This window comes from Clarias gariepinus, chromosome 6 (genome assembly GCF_024256425.1).
Source record: "Clarias gariepinus isolate MV-2021 ecotype Netherlands chromosome 6, CGAR_prim_01v2, whole genome shotgun sequence".
Classification (NCBI taxonomy): Eukaryota; Metazoa; Chordata; class Actinopteri; order Siluriformes; family Clariidae; genus Clarias; species Clarias gariepinus.
In genome coordinates, this window is record NC_071105.1 from 32,420,109 (window position 1) to 32,432,441 (window position 12,333).

Below are 12,333 nucleotides of genomic sequence, written 5' to 3' on the forward strand. Positions count from 1 at the left end.
GTACACAGAATATAAGGGGGCATGGTGGCTTAGTGGTCAGGGTAACGTTCTCCACCTCCAGGGTCTGTATGCATGGAGTTTGTATGTTTTCCCTGTGCTTGTCAGATTTTCTCTGTGTACTCAGATTTCCTTCCACAAACCAAAGACATGCAGATTAGGCTAACTGGCATTCTAAGTGTGTGGATGAATTAGCACCCCTTTCAGAGTGTACCCCACCCCTATAGACTTCACAATGAGTGAGTGATGGAAAGTTTGATATAAACGTCAGGCTGGACTATAAAGTGAAAGTCTCTTCAAGAAACAAGGAGAAATAGTCCATAAAGTATATAAAGCTTAAAGTTGTTAACATTTGACGGACTTACCTGTGTGGCGCAGTTTATCAAATTCAAATTTTATTTGTGTTATACTTATAATACTTATTTTATTTTGTTATATGTTGACTCAGCTTTTAACACTATTTCTTGCACCTTCAGTGTTTAGAGATTGGTGTGTAGAAATCTATGTTCATGGATTTATTCATTTTCAGTCATTATTTTTTCTTTTTTCCTTAGCAAAGTAACAGTAGATCCAGACCATATCTGGAAGAAGGTTATCATATTCGATTGACCTACCCTTATGTTTTTTAGGTGAGGACCTTCTGTGCCACCCCAAAATAAATAATGCTTAAAAAATTAAGAGAGCACTCACTCCCGGTGTGATGCAAACGCCGCTCGTGCGTGTATGCATGCTTCAAGTCAAAAGGGGACTAAGTGTTCACTTAATTTTTTAGGAGAAATAGATTTATTATATTCAAGGTAAAGGAACAATAGTAAGTAAATAAGGCACTTGGGCTTACTAGAAAACCTGATGCAGACAAATGTATTACTGTACATTTGTATTACCAACTCATTACCCAAACATCAGTAAAATACAAAATACCTTACATGCTAAAAAATAATTTACATGGCTTAGTGTAAAAGTAAAAAGGGTCTTTATATAAAAAAGTATAAAAATCCAATCAGTTATAACATTAACACCAGAAAACCTTAACACTGATTAACAATAGGCCAGTAAACTGGTGACAAGGCCATTTATGCCTGCGAGGACCAAAGGCCAGCCTGTTTGGTGCAATTCCACAGAAACGGCCGAAAGAAGGTAATGCAGCTTTAAAAGAAATGTATCACAACACTCGGTGCTTTATAGCTTGCTGTGTATATAATATGGCTTATAAGTGCAAGGATGTGATATGTATCACACACACACACACACACATGCACACTGCCTGGCCAAAAAATGTAAACTAAAGGTTTTTATTACAGCTCACAATGTAATGGCCATGGCCAGTTCATTTGTGAAAATGATTCCTCGTGCTCCCAGAACCACTCCCACACAATTTGAGTTTTTGAGTCCTGGAATATACCTGTGCCATCAAGGAAGAAAATCTCCACAGACATGATAACCTGGTCATTTATTACTTTCAGATTATCGGCTGATTTTATTGCCACATAATGTTGCTGAGCCTAGACCTGACCAAATGAAGCAACTTCAGATGCCTCCAGGGGATTGTACAATGTGCCCTATGCATTACTTCATGAGTTTCCCTTCTTACTCTGATGCACCTATAGCTTTGGAATAGGGTTAATCTGATCTCATCAGACGATATGAACTTTTTAATATAGCTCCAAAGCTCAATCTTTATGCTTGCTAGCAGGGTTAAGCTTTTTGTTCTGATTAGCCTTACTGACAAGTTGTTTTTTATGGCCACACAGCTGTCTATTTAATATAGCTATGGTTTTTACTGTTGATTTTTTATTATTTCTTTTACCATGCAACTTCACCAATTGTTTTTTTTTCCACATACCCAATGGTTCAGCAATATCCTTGCAGGTTTTCATAATGTGTTCTTAACCTATTTGCAGTCATTTCAAATGTCCCCATGTTGCTTTCTTTGCTTAATGCTGCCCAATAATTTGACCCTTCTGAAATGGTGAGTTTTTTGGCCAGGAAGTGTATATACATACATCCGTTTATATACTGTATATATTAAAAGTAATTTAGAATGGAGTAGTGCGTGTTGGAGGTAGGGTTCAAAAATTGAAAGTGCTTTGGTTATCAGGGATCTGGAAGTTAAAGCCATCGGTGGTTGAATCAGGAACGATTGATTCATCCTCTTCGTCCTGGAAAAAAAAAAATTTAATAAACCATTAACTGTACTATATATATAAATATATATATGACTTTTATTACACTTCTTCATTTCCCATTTGCTTTCACATCAGTCCATCCCCTTTAATTTCAAATAGCCTTCATTCAATTTTTTTTATCAGTTTTAGGCAGAATTATTATTATTACTTCTTTAAATAATGATGCTCTGCGCTCAAAGATACTGAGTGTTTTGTTACACACTTACTTCCCCTGAGAAGTATTTGTCTATGAGTTTTAGTGCAGCTTTGTAGACCATTTCATTTTCGTGGGCCTGTAGGGCCTCGATTTTGTCCAGCCCTCCACATTCCTCGATCATCAGACACAGCTTCTCCGTCTCGCCCATCTTATCTGCAGCCTACAGTTCATCAAAGCAGAATTTGTCACTAGCAGATGTACAGATCTGATAACTTAATCCAGTTATTCAACTGTAAGAATTCTTGCCGAATGTACGTTCTAGAGCCGATCAGATGAGACATCAGATTGACATCAATGAGTCTTGGGTGTAAAGTCACACAAAACTAAGAGCTGGTAAGTTTTTCAGACCTAACTTGATTTGAATATATACTATATATATTTTTTTTACGTCTCAGAAATTGATTTAGGAATACATTTGTCCATATCAAGATTGATAAACAAGGGATATAATTTTTAGCAAAAGTAACAAAATAGTATTCAAAAAGTTCTGATCCAGTGAGGTTAAGTGGCTACAATAGAAACTAGAAAGCACCTTCAGACTAGTGTTTCTAAAAAATGTAATGTTTTCTTCAGATTCCGAAAATGTTTACCATGAAAATGTTCAAGATGGCATCCAGGGCGACTAAGATGGTCTTGCTGTCCTTGACTGACAGAACGTTCATAAGAGGTTTGAGCACTCCACACTGAACCAGATATGAGACCTGCTGCAATGTCCCCCCGCTGGTGTAGTTGGTAATTGCATAAGCAGCCTCATTCTGTGTTTTACAGTCTCCCTGTGACATAAGAAACATGCTATTTCATCATTGAAATCAAGACAGTTAAGACAGGCTTCTAGTTGACAAGCTTTATTACCTATCATTTAATAATACATTTAAAACGGACCTATATATATATATATATATATATATATATATATATAGTTCCATTTACAATAGTGTTATTTTTTTTTAAGTGATCCCAAACTTATTTAAAATATAATACTTAACTATAACTATATAACTATATATAAGGTCTTCATGAGAGACAGTTTCATCATGGTGTTTGATGAGTTTTGCAAATGCACTTGACAATACTGTTCTTGCAAGAACTATTCCAGAAAGCCTGACCTCGTGTCTTAAACTGACTGTTGTTGTTGTTACATAATTACCCAATTCCATATGGGTTATTTTATAGTTTTGAAATTCCCACTATTGTTGTAGAATGTATAAAATAAGTCACTAAACAAAAACAAAGAAATCTGCAAGTGATCCTAAACTTTTAAGCTGTACTGTACTGGTAGTCCCCGACTTACGAACATTCAAGTTACGGATCTCTATAGATACGAACAAACATTTGTAGATGCGAACAAATTGCGGAAGTAGCTCATATTATTTTCAGTGTGCAAATAAATGTTTATTATTTCTAAAGTCTGGTATATTGTATATGTGTGTGCGTGTGAAGGTGAGGGAGAATGGAATTTGTCCCCTATTTACGAACAATTCCCATTCCAGGACCACATTTGTATGTCTCATTTCTCTATCCTTTTTGTCATAAATGCCACCAGAGTTATTAGGCTAACAAGTAAAGCAAGCGAGTATCCTCTAGTGAATGTGTCTTACATGCTGCAGGACCTCCATCAGCACAGGCACCAGACCCGCGTCAACCACCTCCTGGATCTGCGATTCTTTCCCTGCTGTGATGTTGGACAGCGTCCATGTCGCCTCCTTTTGGATGTTTTTGTTTGGGTGGCGCAGCAGAACGGGAAACAGAGCCAGCGCCCCGGAGTTCAGAACCTTCTGAGTCTGCTCGTCTGTTCCTGTCACAATGTTTCCCAGCGCACGCAATGATGGTGTCTGTTAAAGGAGAACATGAGCATTATAAAGTGTTCTATGCACTTTGGTGCACAATACAGCTGAACATCACATTTTTTATTTTAGTTAATTTATGATAATAAACTGAATATTTGTTTGTGTATACTTTTTGCTGTTTAAATGTCAGATTTCAAAAGTGTCAGATTTCAAAACTCAATACAATTTAGACTTTTCCTCCTGTTGTTGCTTCACTTTTCAACAGTTTAAAAAAAAAAGTCATTGTGATCTCATTCATATCAATCCCCCCAGGATTTCTTCTTGTTCACATTAATTTCAATCTTGTGTTTAATTACATGTGTGAATAAGGTTTAAGCTTCTTACCATGATGTTGATGTCTGAGTGGGCCAGCAGCCGAACAAGATGAGGCACAAGGCCAGCCTGCAGCACAAACTCAATGCGCTCATTCGGCCCATCGGTGAGGTAGGACACGGCCCAGCATGTGTCTGCCAGCACATGTGAATCGTTGTGTTCAAGGAAGCACTGCAGTGCGGGGAGCATCTTCTGCACTGCAGTCACCGGAGGAGGTGGATTTTTATTTCGGCACATATTAGACAGAGTCCATGCCATGTTCCTCAGGTAGCTTGTCTACAACCATGAAGAAAGACAAACTTCAATAACGACTGGGGATTTAAAACTTGTATAGTGGCAGGGGTCCATGTTTAACAGGCTTGGTCAGCAATTTAAAATACTAGAAAAATTTATTCTGACTTCTGACTTTTCTCCAAACCATTTGTGAGCTACCACTCACCACACAGTACGGAGCGACATGTACCTGTAGTGACAGAGGTACTTACAGTAAACATAGACAGGTCAGGAACAGACAGCAGTGAGAGCAGCAGCTCGATCGCTCCATGCTCAATGACGCTGTCCCTGAATTTCGGACCATCGCCTTAAAAAGGAAATAAAAAGGTAAGACCCGAGAGAAACCACCATCTGTGAAATGTTTGCACCTACACATTCTCACCAGCGATATTGCCGAGAGCCCAGATAGCTTGCTCGCTGACGTGAGGATGAGGAGAGGAGATGAGGTGGATAAAGGCAGGAATGGCTCCCGCCTTCACCACTGCCGCTGTTTGGTCTGAGGTGCCTGAAGCGATGTTGGTGAGAGCCCAGGCAGCTTCAAACTGAATGGGAGGACATTCCGAGAGCGACAGGAAGCTCACTAGGGCACTGATCAGCCCTGCCTCCACGATCTGGTCGATGGGAGGGTATTTTTCTCTCGATAGCAACTTCCTGTTAGGGTAAAACAGTGCTGTTTTCAGCCCTGCTTAGTTAAAATGACGCCACTTTTAACTAGGACGAGGCCTTTTAGTGTAACGTTTGTATTATAATACTGGCCTGATGACTCTCTAAACAGCACAAATGTTAGAAAAAGAATAAAAATGCAACTGCAGCAAAAAGAAAAGTTGGTTGTGATGCTTGTTTTAGGTATGCATTAGATGCATTAATCAACAGAGCAGCATAGAGAAGCAATGAGTTTTGAATACCACAAAAAAAGGAACAAGGAATCTAGTTGCCCTACGTGCATCAGAGCATGCAACCTTTTGTGGTTTCTAACATCATCTCAGAGTGGAAGTTTTAAATCTATTTATGTGATCTTGCATACAAACCAAAACCATTACATCATGCTTCAGTCAAGGTCATAGTAATAAATAATAATGTTATTGTATAGCTATGGATAAGATACAAGAACCATGTGGGGACTAAGTATAGTATTGATATATAAATGTACATATAAATGTAAAAACGTAATTGCGGAAAAGTCACAAATATGGATTTGCATATAATGAGAGGGTATTAAAGTGTAATAGAATTCAATGTCTCTTACCTCGCTGCCTGTGTGGCCTGCAACTGATGATCCAGACACTGACTGTGTACTCCACTTACGATATCCTCTAGCTTCCACTGATGGTATGTCTGCGGAATGTAAAACAATAATCTAAGTGCTCCTGTATGCATCTTATTATCGTCCTAGATTTCAGCAGTGTGTAAGACTTTAAACTCATTAGAACATTGTTCTGAACTCGATGATGTTTTTGTCATTCTGCTTCGGTATTTAGAGGAGTTATACTAATCCGAAATTGCATTTTGCTCTTTTTATGCCCTACAGATGTTTTAAATATTTTGAACAGCTTCCATCAAACCAAAGCTGCTTGTCGGATAAAGTTTATCTTAAATGTGCACTTACTATGTTTTGCTCTGTATTTTGACAATTAATGCAATAAAAGTTGATTAAATGAACATCGAACCGTACTTCATTAAAGATTGACACAGACCATAGGAGGTTGGGCCTAATTAGCATACTAAAAGTACAGGCTGCACAAAACCATTTAGAAAAAATATTTTTATAGATAGATGAGCGAGATAAAGACAATAGCGGTATCACTCGTCATTATTATGAATATCTGTATTTACTGCTTAAATCTTATTTATTGTGTAAAATCTGATTGAAAAGACCCACCACTTTTGTTTATGCTTCACCTGAAGTTTTTGCGAGGGTTTATGAGAATCATGACTACGTTGGCTACAGTGGAAGTCAAAAGTATTATTAAGACAACATATGTCACGTTATTAAAGTTACATTTCTGTACTTGATCTTCATGAAGCAATCAGACATGGATTGAGCGAGTGACCCCCGAGTACTGCAGATGTCTTTTTGACTCTCTACACAGTTGGATCCAGCGGATTCCAAAAAAAAAGGATCAGCAATTTAATTGCAGAAAATGATAAAATATTCTTATTTGTGATTGTCATTATTTTACAAATTTGAGAATGAGAGTAACTTGATTTAATACTGCAACAACTTTTGACTACAATGTACAGTTCATGCTTTCAGTGTTGTAAACACAGTGACAGGATTTCTGAAAAATTGTCCCCAACAACCAATCACTAATCATCTTTATTTCCCCAGCAACCAATCACTGATTAATATTGAAAGTGTTGCAAACGACACTTTTGTGCCTCATTTTAAAAAACAAACTTAAGGCAAATTTTATGGTGAAGTGTGTGAAAAATCACGTGATCATTTACATGGCTTTTCTCTTTATCTTGATTAAAAAGTCTTCGCTGCCACTTTTACAACTCTTCTTTGCGGAATCTGTTTCTCTTTTTTCAACTAGGTGTCAGATATGTTTCTTCCTCAAATATCATATTATAGTCACGTGACGCCTTCTGGAATAGTTTAAAAAATGTGCATATGTTAAAAACAAAACAAAAAAAAAACACTTTGCAACACTCCTATTTAATCTGGGCTTGGGACCGGCACCTCATCCAGTAGCTGGCATTGGGTGAAATTTTAACCTGCCTTTTTGCTCTATTTGATATTTTTTATTTTGTTCTTTACCAAAAATGTTGTGATTGTGTAGAAATCATTTTGCATCTAAAGAATTTAATTATACATATATATCTTTCAGGTAAAATCAGGCGTAAATAAAAAACAATAAACTGAGTGCCTTTGAGTCTGAGGGAGTTTGGACTCAGGACAAGGGAACATCACTTTATTTTCTATTTCACTTTTACTTCTTTGTTGTTTAACGGCAGTTGGAATTCAGTAGAGCGGTTACATTACCGACAACTTTCAGCCAAATTTTCAGACCAGCTTTACTTAAAAAGTCTTGTGCATCCTTCCCTGCCTTGTGAACCATATCTCAACTGCTTTCTCCGGTACTTACACACCCGCTTCACACTTACACACCCTCTTCACACTTACACACCCTTATCTCAACACGTTTTTGTCTCAGTACCACTTAATATCTAGTTGCAGTTCTGTAGGTTCCATCACCTCCACCTACAGATCTCGGTTTCTCTCCTCAGCTTCCCTGTCCCTTAAGGACGACTTTCAACATTAAATGCTTCCTTTCTTGATCAGTGACTTCCCATTCTAAATGAGCTTTAACTTGGCCTTCTACTCGCCCTGGTTCCTGGGCCGCCATCTCTAAATCTGACGATCAAATATACGTTTATGCAAATCTGTATATTACGTCATCTGGTGACGTTTTCCTTTGAAAACAGACAGGACGTGTGAGCCTTGCTGGTGATTGTTACCTGTGAGTTGTGGTTGGGATCCTGATCCTCTGAATCCGGCAAACAGCTCACATTTCGCTTTTTCAAAATCTGCTCATCTTTCTTCGCTTTTCGGAGCTCCAAACTGACTTCCGTCCTCCTTCTCCTCAACTCCTGAGAGGGAAAGGGAAACTTCAGTTCACACTCAGAGTCTAAACCGTGTCGCCTGATGAGGCTAATAAAACACTTCACCTACGTGTGCATCCTTTCCTTTATTTTTGAACTGATTTAAACGGGAGACGGTGTCGCCGGCACCAGAAGACATTTTCTAGTGTACAAAAAATACACAATAAACATCATCTTACTAAGATGTTATAACACTGTAATGTAACTGAACCCGCCTTATTATACGCCTACGATGTCTAGGTCATAATAAATACTGACTGTACTCATACTCATTGTAAATTGAGCTACGAGTTAATACGTCGTTTTTTGTAATCGTAAAAGAACATCAGTCAGATTTCCGGACAAATTAAGTTTAGCACCATGTGGAATTATTGAAAAATGAAAATAATTAAGTTAAAAGTCATTAAAATACCAAAAATCTGCTACTTCCCCAACTGTACACTGTTTTTACACTCTGTAAGATGGCTGTCGTGTCCTTTAGAAGCGTTTATGATTAAAAATAAAATAATACAATAATATTTTTATAAAAAAAGAAGCTGTGCAGCGGCTTTTCACGCGACTGACTTCCTTGTTCTGGATGATTGTGGCGTCGCTAAACAGGCGGGAATACAGAGGATGACGCATAAAGCTGATTGGCCAAGCTGGAATAAGAATAACGCTCATTGGCTGGAATTGACGACAAAACAGAAGGCGTGTTACCGGGGCAACTACGTGTTGTCGCGAGACTTCACACAAATTAATAAAGGAAATGTGACATCGAAACAACACCTGCAAGAAATTGTACTTCAAATTTGAACAGATACAAAAGCGTACTAACTGCTTGTTTTGTGCAGTAGGACGCCTTTTAAAATTATGACCCGAAAATTTGATATGGCTATTGTTTAAAAGGCTTTGTTTCCTCACTGCGGAGCGTGATGACCCAGTGGCCTAATGGATAAGGCATCAGCCTCCGGAGCTGGGGATTGTGGGTTCGAGTCCCATCTGGGTCGAAATCATTGCATCGTTTTGAGCCCTAAGGAAAAAAGAACGCATCTCAGCAATTTCACGACTGACTAACACAAAATATAAGAACGTTTAATACCGTCTTAATCTCTCAGACTCAGAGAGCACTATAAACCTAAAGACCACTACACTATGCAATACATCTTTATTAAGGAGTACTCACTGTACAGCATTTCCAATATTAATACATTACAAATCAGATTAAAGTGCTTATATAAACAATATAAATAATTGTTAATATATTTCAAACATCAAAAGCCACAAATAAACTTAAATATAAGCACGGTGGTCTGATGATGATGATGAGACTGCTGCTGCAAAGTACACATGGGTTCAACCAAAAGTCTTACCCTTTTAAAAAATAATAATAATGAAAATAATTAATACATAAGGCATAATAAACAGTATTTAAGGCAACAATGTGTGACAGTGCCTTGAGGGTCCTTTAGTCTCAGGTTCTATATGTATAGTTTTTTATCTAAGTTTTACTGAGCATCCTGGAGAACCACCCACAATTCTTGTGAGGACTTAGATTGTGGCACCTGTTTCTTCTTTTGCAAACAAAACCCAGCAACTTCGACTTTTAATTCTGGGGTAGAACATTGATGTTTGAAAAGTTTTTTTTTTTTTTTACTGAATCAATAATAGAGACAGAACCTTTAAAAATATAGTTGCAAGCAATGATGAGTCACACTCGGACACATCAACCTGTTTTTCTTTTGAGCGTAAGTAGTTTTATTTGTAGGTAAGACCTACAAAAAGACATCGTCCCCCAGGTGAGTCGCACAACTTGCTCATTTCTTCCAGGTTTGGTGGCAATCATATAAATCCCCTAAGAGGAGTCGTTTTGGGTCTTTCTTTTTCCGATCATTCCGATTATTCATCATCATTACCGCTTAATCCTGTATTCGGGGTCATGGGGACCTTGAGCCTATCCCAGAAAGCTTAGGGCACGGATAGGTTACACCCTGGACAGGGGGCCAATCCATCACAGGGCCCACAGACATACACACTATGGGCAATTTGAGAACACCAATTAACCTACATGTCTTTGGACTGTGGGAGGAAACCCACCAAGCACAGGGAGAACATGCAAACTTCATGCACACAGAGTTTGTATGTTCCAGGGTATCGAGCCTGGCCGGGAGTCGAACCCATGCCCTGGAAGTGCAAGGCAATAGTGCTAACCACTACACCACCGTGCCACCTAATTCCTCATACAAACTTGATAATTCTTTCGATTGTGTAAAGCTGCTTTGTGGTGATACCAATTGTTAAAAGCACTATACAAATAAAATTTAAATTAATTTAAATAAAAAACTCAAAAAGGTGGAAAAAAAACATATATATATATATATATATATATATATAAATAATATAATAATATAACCCCATGATATGCAATGTGAAAGTTGTTCGGCCCAATGAGATCTAAATGTGTACCAGGTTTCGCATGCATACATGCAGGTGTGTATGAGCTTTGCAGCAAAATCTCGTGTGAGGACCCTGGCCAGACTCTCAAGCATCCTAATATCAGCAGATTCCAACCTGCCAATTTTTATTTTTTTTTGAGCATGTTAAGACTTCCAAAAAGCCCAAAATGGTGTGGGAAAAAAAGGATCTTTAGGAAAACAAGAGGGTCCTGCGCACCCTATAGTGCTTGGGCCCTACAAATTTCTATGACAAAGTCTGTATTTAAACACATGCACACAAACACAGTCACTGCCAAAAGTAGCTACATTTAGCTTTGACACACTCAAGGCATTCTCTCATCAGATTAACAAGGTAGTCACCAGCCTTCATGGTCGAATTGTAGAAAAATAAGAGCTCTAGATAGTGGAAGAGGTATTCATCCAGGATGGAGAGTGATGAAGTGCCACATTAGATTACCTGGCCTCCACAATCATCCAATTGAGATGAGTCGGACAAGAGAGTGAAACTAAAGCAGCCAACAAGTACTCAACACCTCTGGGAACTCCTGAGAGCACTGGGTAGTCCTTTCATTGACAGACTGCAGATTGATCCATGGTGTGTGACAGCTGTACACCAGCACTGATCTCAGTATGTGACCCCTCCTACAAAACCCCACTCATATAAATATAAGCTAATGAGTATAAAGTATAGAAGTGTATGAGCAATATTGCTATTCTTTATTTAAATCTTGTGGTGTAGTGGCTAGCACTGTCGCCTTGCACCTCTAGGGTCTGGGTTTGATTCTCGTCTCTGTTTGCATGTTCTTCTTGGTGGGTTTCCTCTGGCAGATTAGGCTTATTGGCGTTCCCAAATTGCCTGTAGTGTGTGTGTGTGTGCCCTGTGATGGACTGGTACCCTGCTTTTTGTCCTAAGTCTCCTGGGATAGGCTCCAGGCCCCCGGCAACCCAGAATACAGAATAAAACAGTATAGATGATGAGTGCTTTATTGTTGATTATTTTTCAGCACTTAATGTCTGTACCGCTTTATACAGGGTACCACTGTATACAGGGTAAAGGAATTGATAGACTGGAATTGAACCCATGCCCTGGAGGTGCAAGGTGACAGTGCTGACCTCCAAGCACATAAGCAAAATTGTTAACCTTAAAAACTGTTAAACCTTTTTTCTTCTAATATTTTGCCACTGTAATTATGCGAGATTTTCCACTTGTCAGGACAATAAAGGTTTATCTAATTTAATCTTATTTTAAGACTAACGCATGAGGCTGACTGACAGTCAAGAGTGTACAAAACTGCAACATCAAAGCAAAAGGTGTCTAATTTGAACCAAAAAAATATTAATATTCTAGGTTACTAAACATGTTTTTTAGTTGACTACATAATTCCTCATTGTTCTGTCATAATTTTAATGTCTTCACTATTAATATACAATGTTGAAAACAATAAAAACAAGGAAAAAAAAATTGATATACGGTATAGTTA

General features: G+C 38.2%; 1 protein-coding gene and 1 non-coding gene across 2 annotated transcripts; one reads left to right on the forward strand and one right to left on the reverse strand.

Moving 5' to 3' along the window:
* Positions 1 to 757: 757 nt before the first annotated feature.
* LOC128526933 (importin subunit alpha-1-like) lies at positions 758 to 8,979 on the reverse strand. The gene is made up of 11 exons (XM_053499155.1): positions 8,830 to 8,979; positions 8,488 to 8,559; positions 8,274 to 8,405; positions 6,058 to 6,146; positions 5,194 to 5,462; positions 5,024 to 5,118; positions 4,551 to 4,814; positions 3,978 to 4,211; positions 2,970 to 3,152; positions 2,390 to 2,539; positions 758 to 2,156 (listed from the first exon to the last, which is right to left on the reverse strand). Exons 2-11 carry the CDS (start codon positions 8,554 to 8,556, stop codon positions 2,067 to 2,069), a joined length of 1,575 nt encoding a protein of 524 aa, XP_053355130.1. The 5' UTR covers positions 8,557 to 8,559; positions 8,830 to 8,979; the 3' UTR covers positions 758 to 2,066.
* Positions 8,980 to 9,333: 354 nt separating this feature from the next.
* On the forward strand, positions 9,334 to 9,406 carry trnar-ccg (transfer RNA arginine (anticodon CCG)). Its single transcript has one exon. It is a non-coding gene; the product is annotated as a tRNA-Arg (tRNA).
* Positions 9,407 to 12,333: the final 2,927 nt, after the last annotated feature.

Coding starts and splice junctions, on each gene's coding strand:
- LOC128526933 (XM_053499155.1), bottom strand. CDS start 8,556: ATGTCTTCTGGTGCCGGCGACACCGTCTCCCGTTTAAATCAGTTCAAA. Junction 4,815..5,023: donor CTGACCTGTCTATGTTTACT/GTAAGTACCTCT, acceptor TCATGGTTGTAG/ACAAGCTACCTGAGGAACAT. Junction 2,540..2,969: donor CCATCTTGAACATTTTCATG/GTAAACATTTTC, acceptor GATGAACTGTAG/GCTGCAGATAAGATGGGCGA.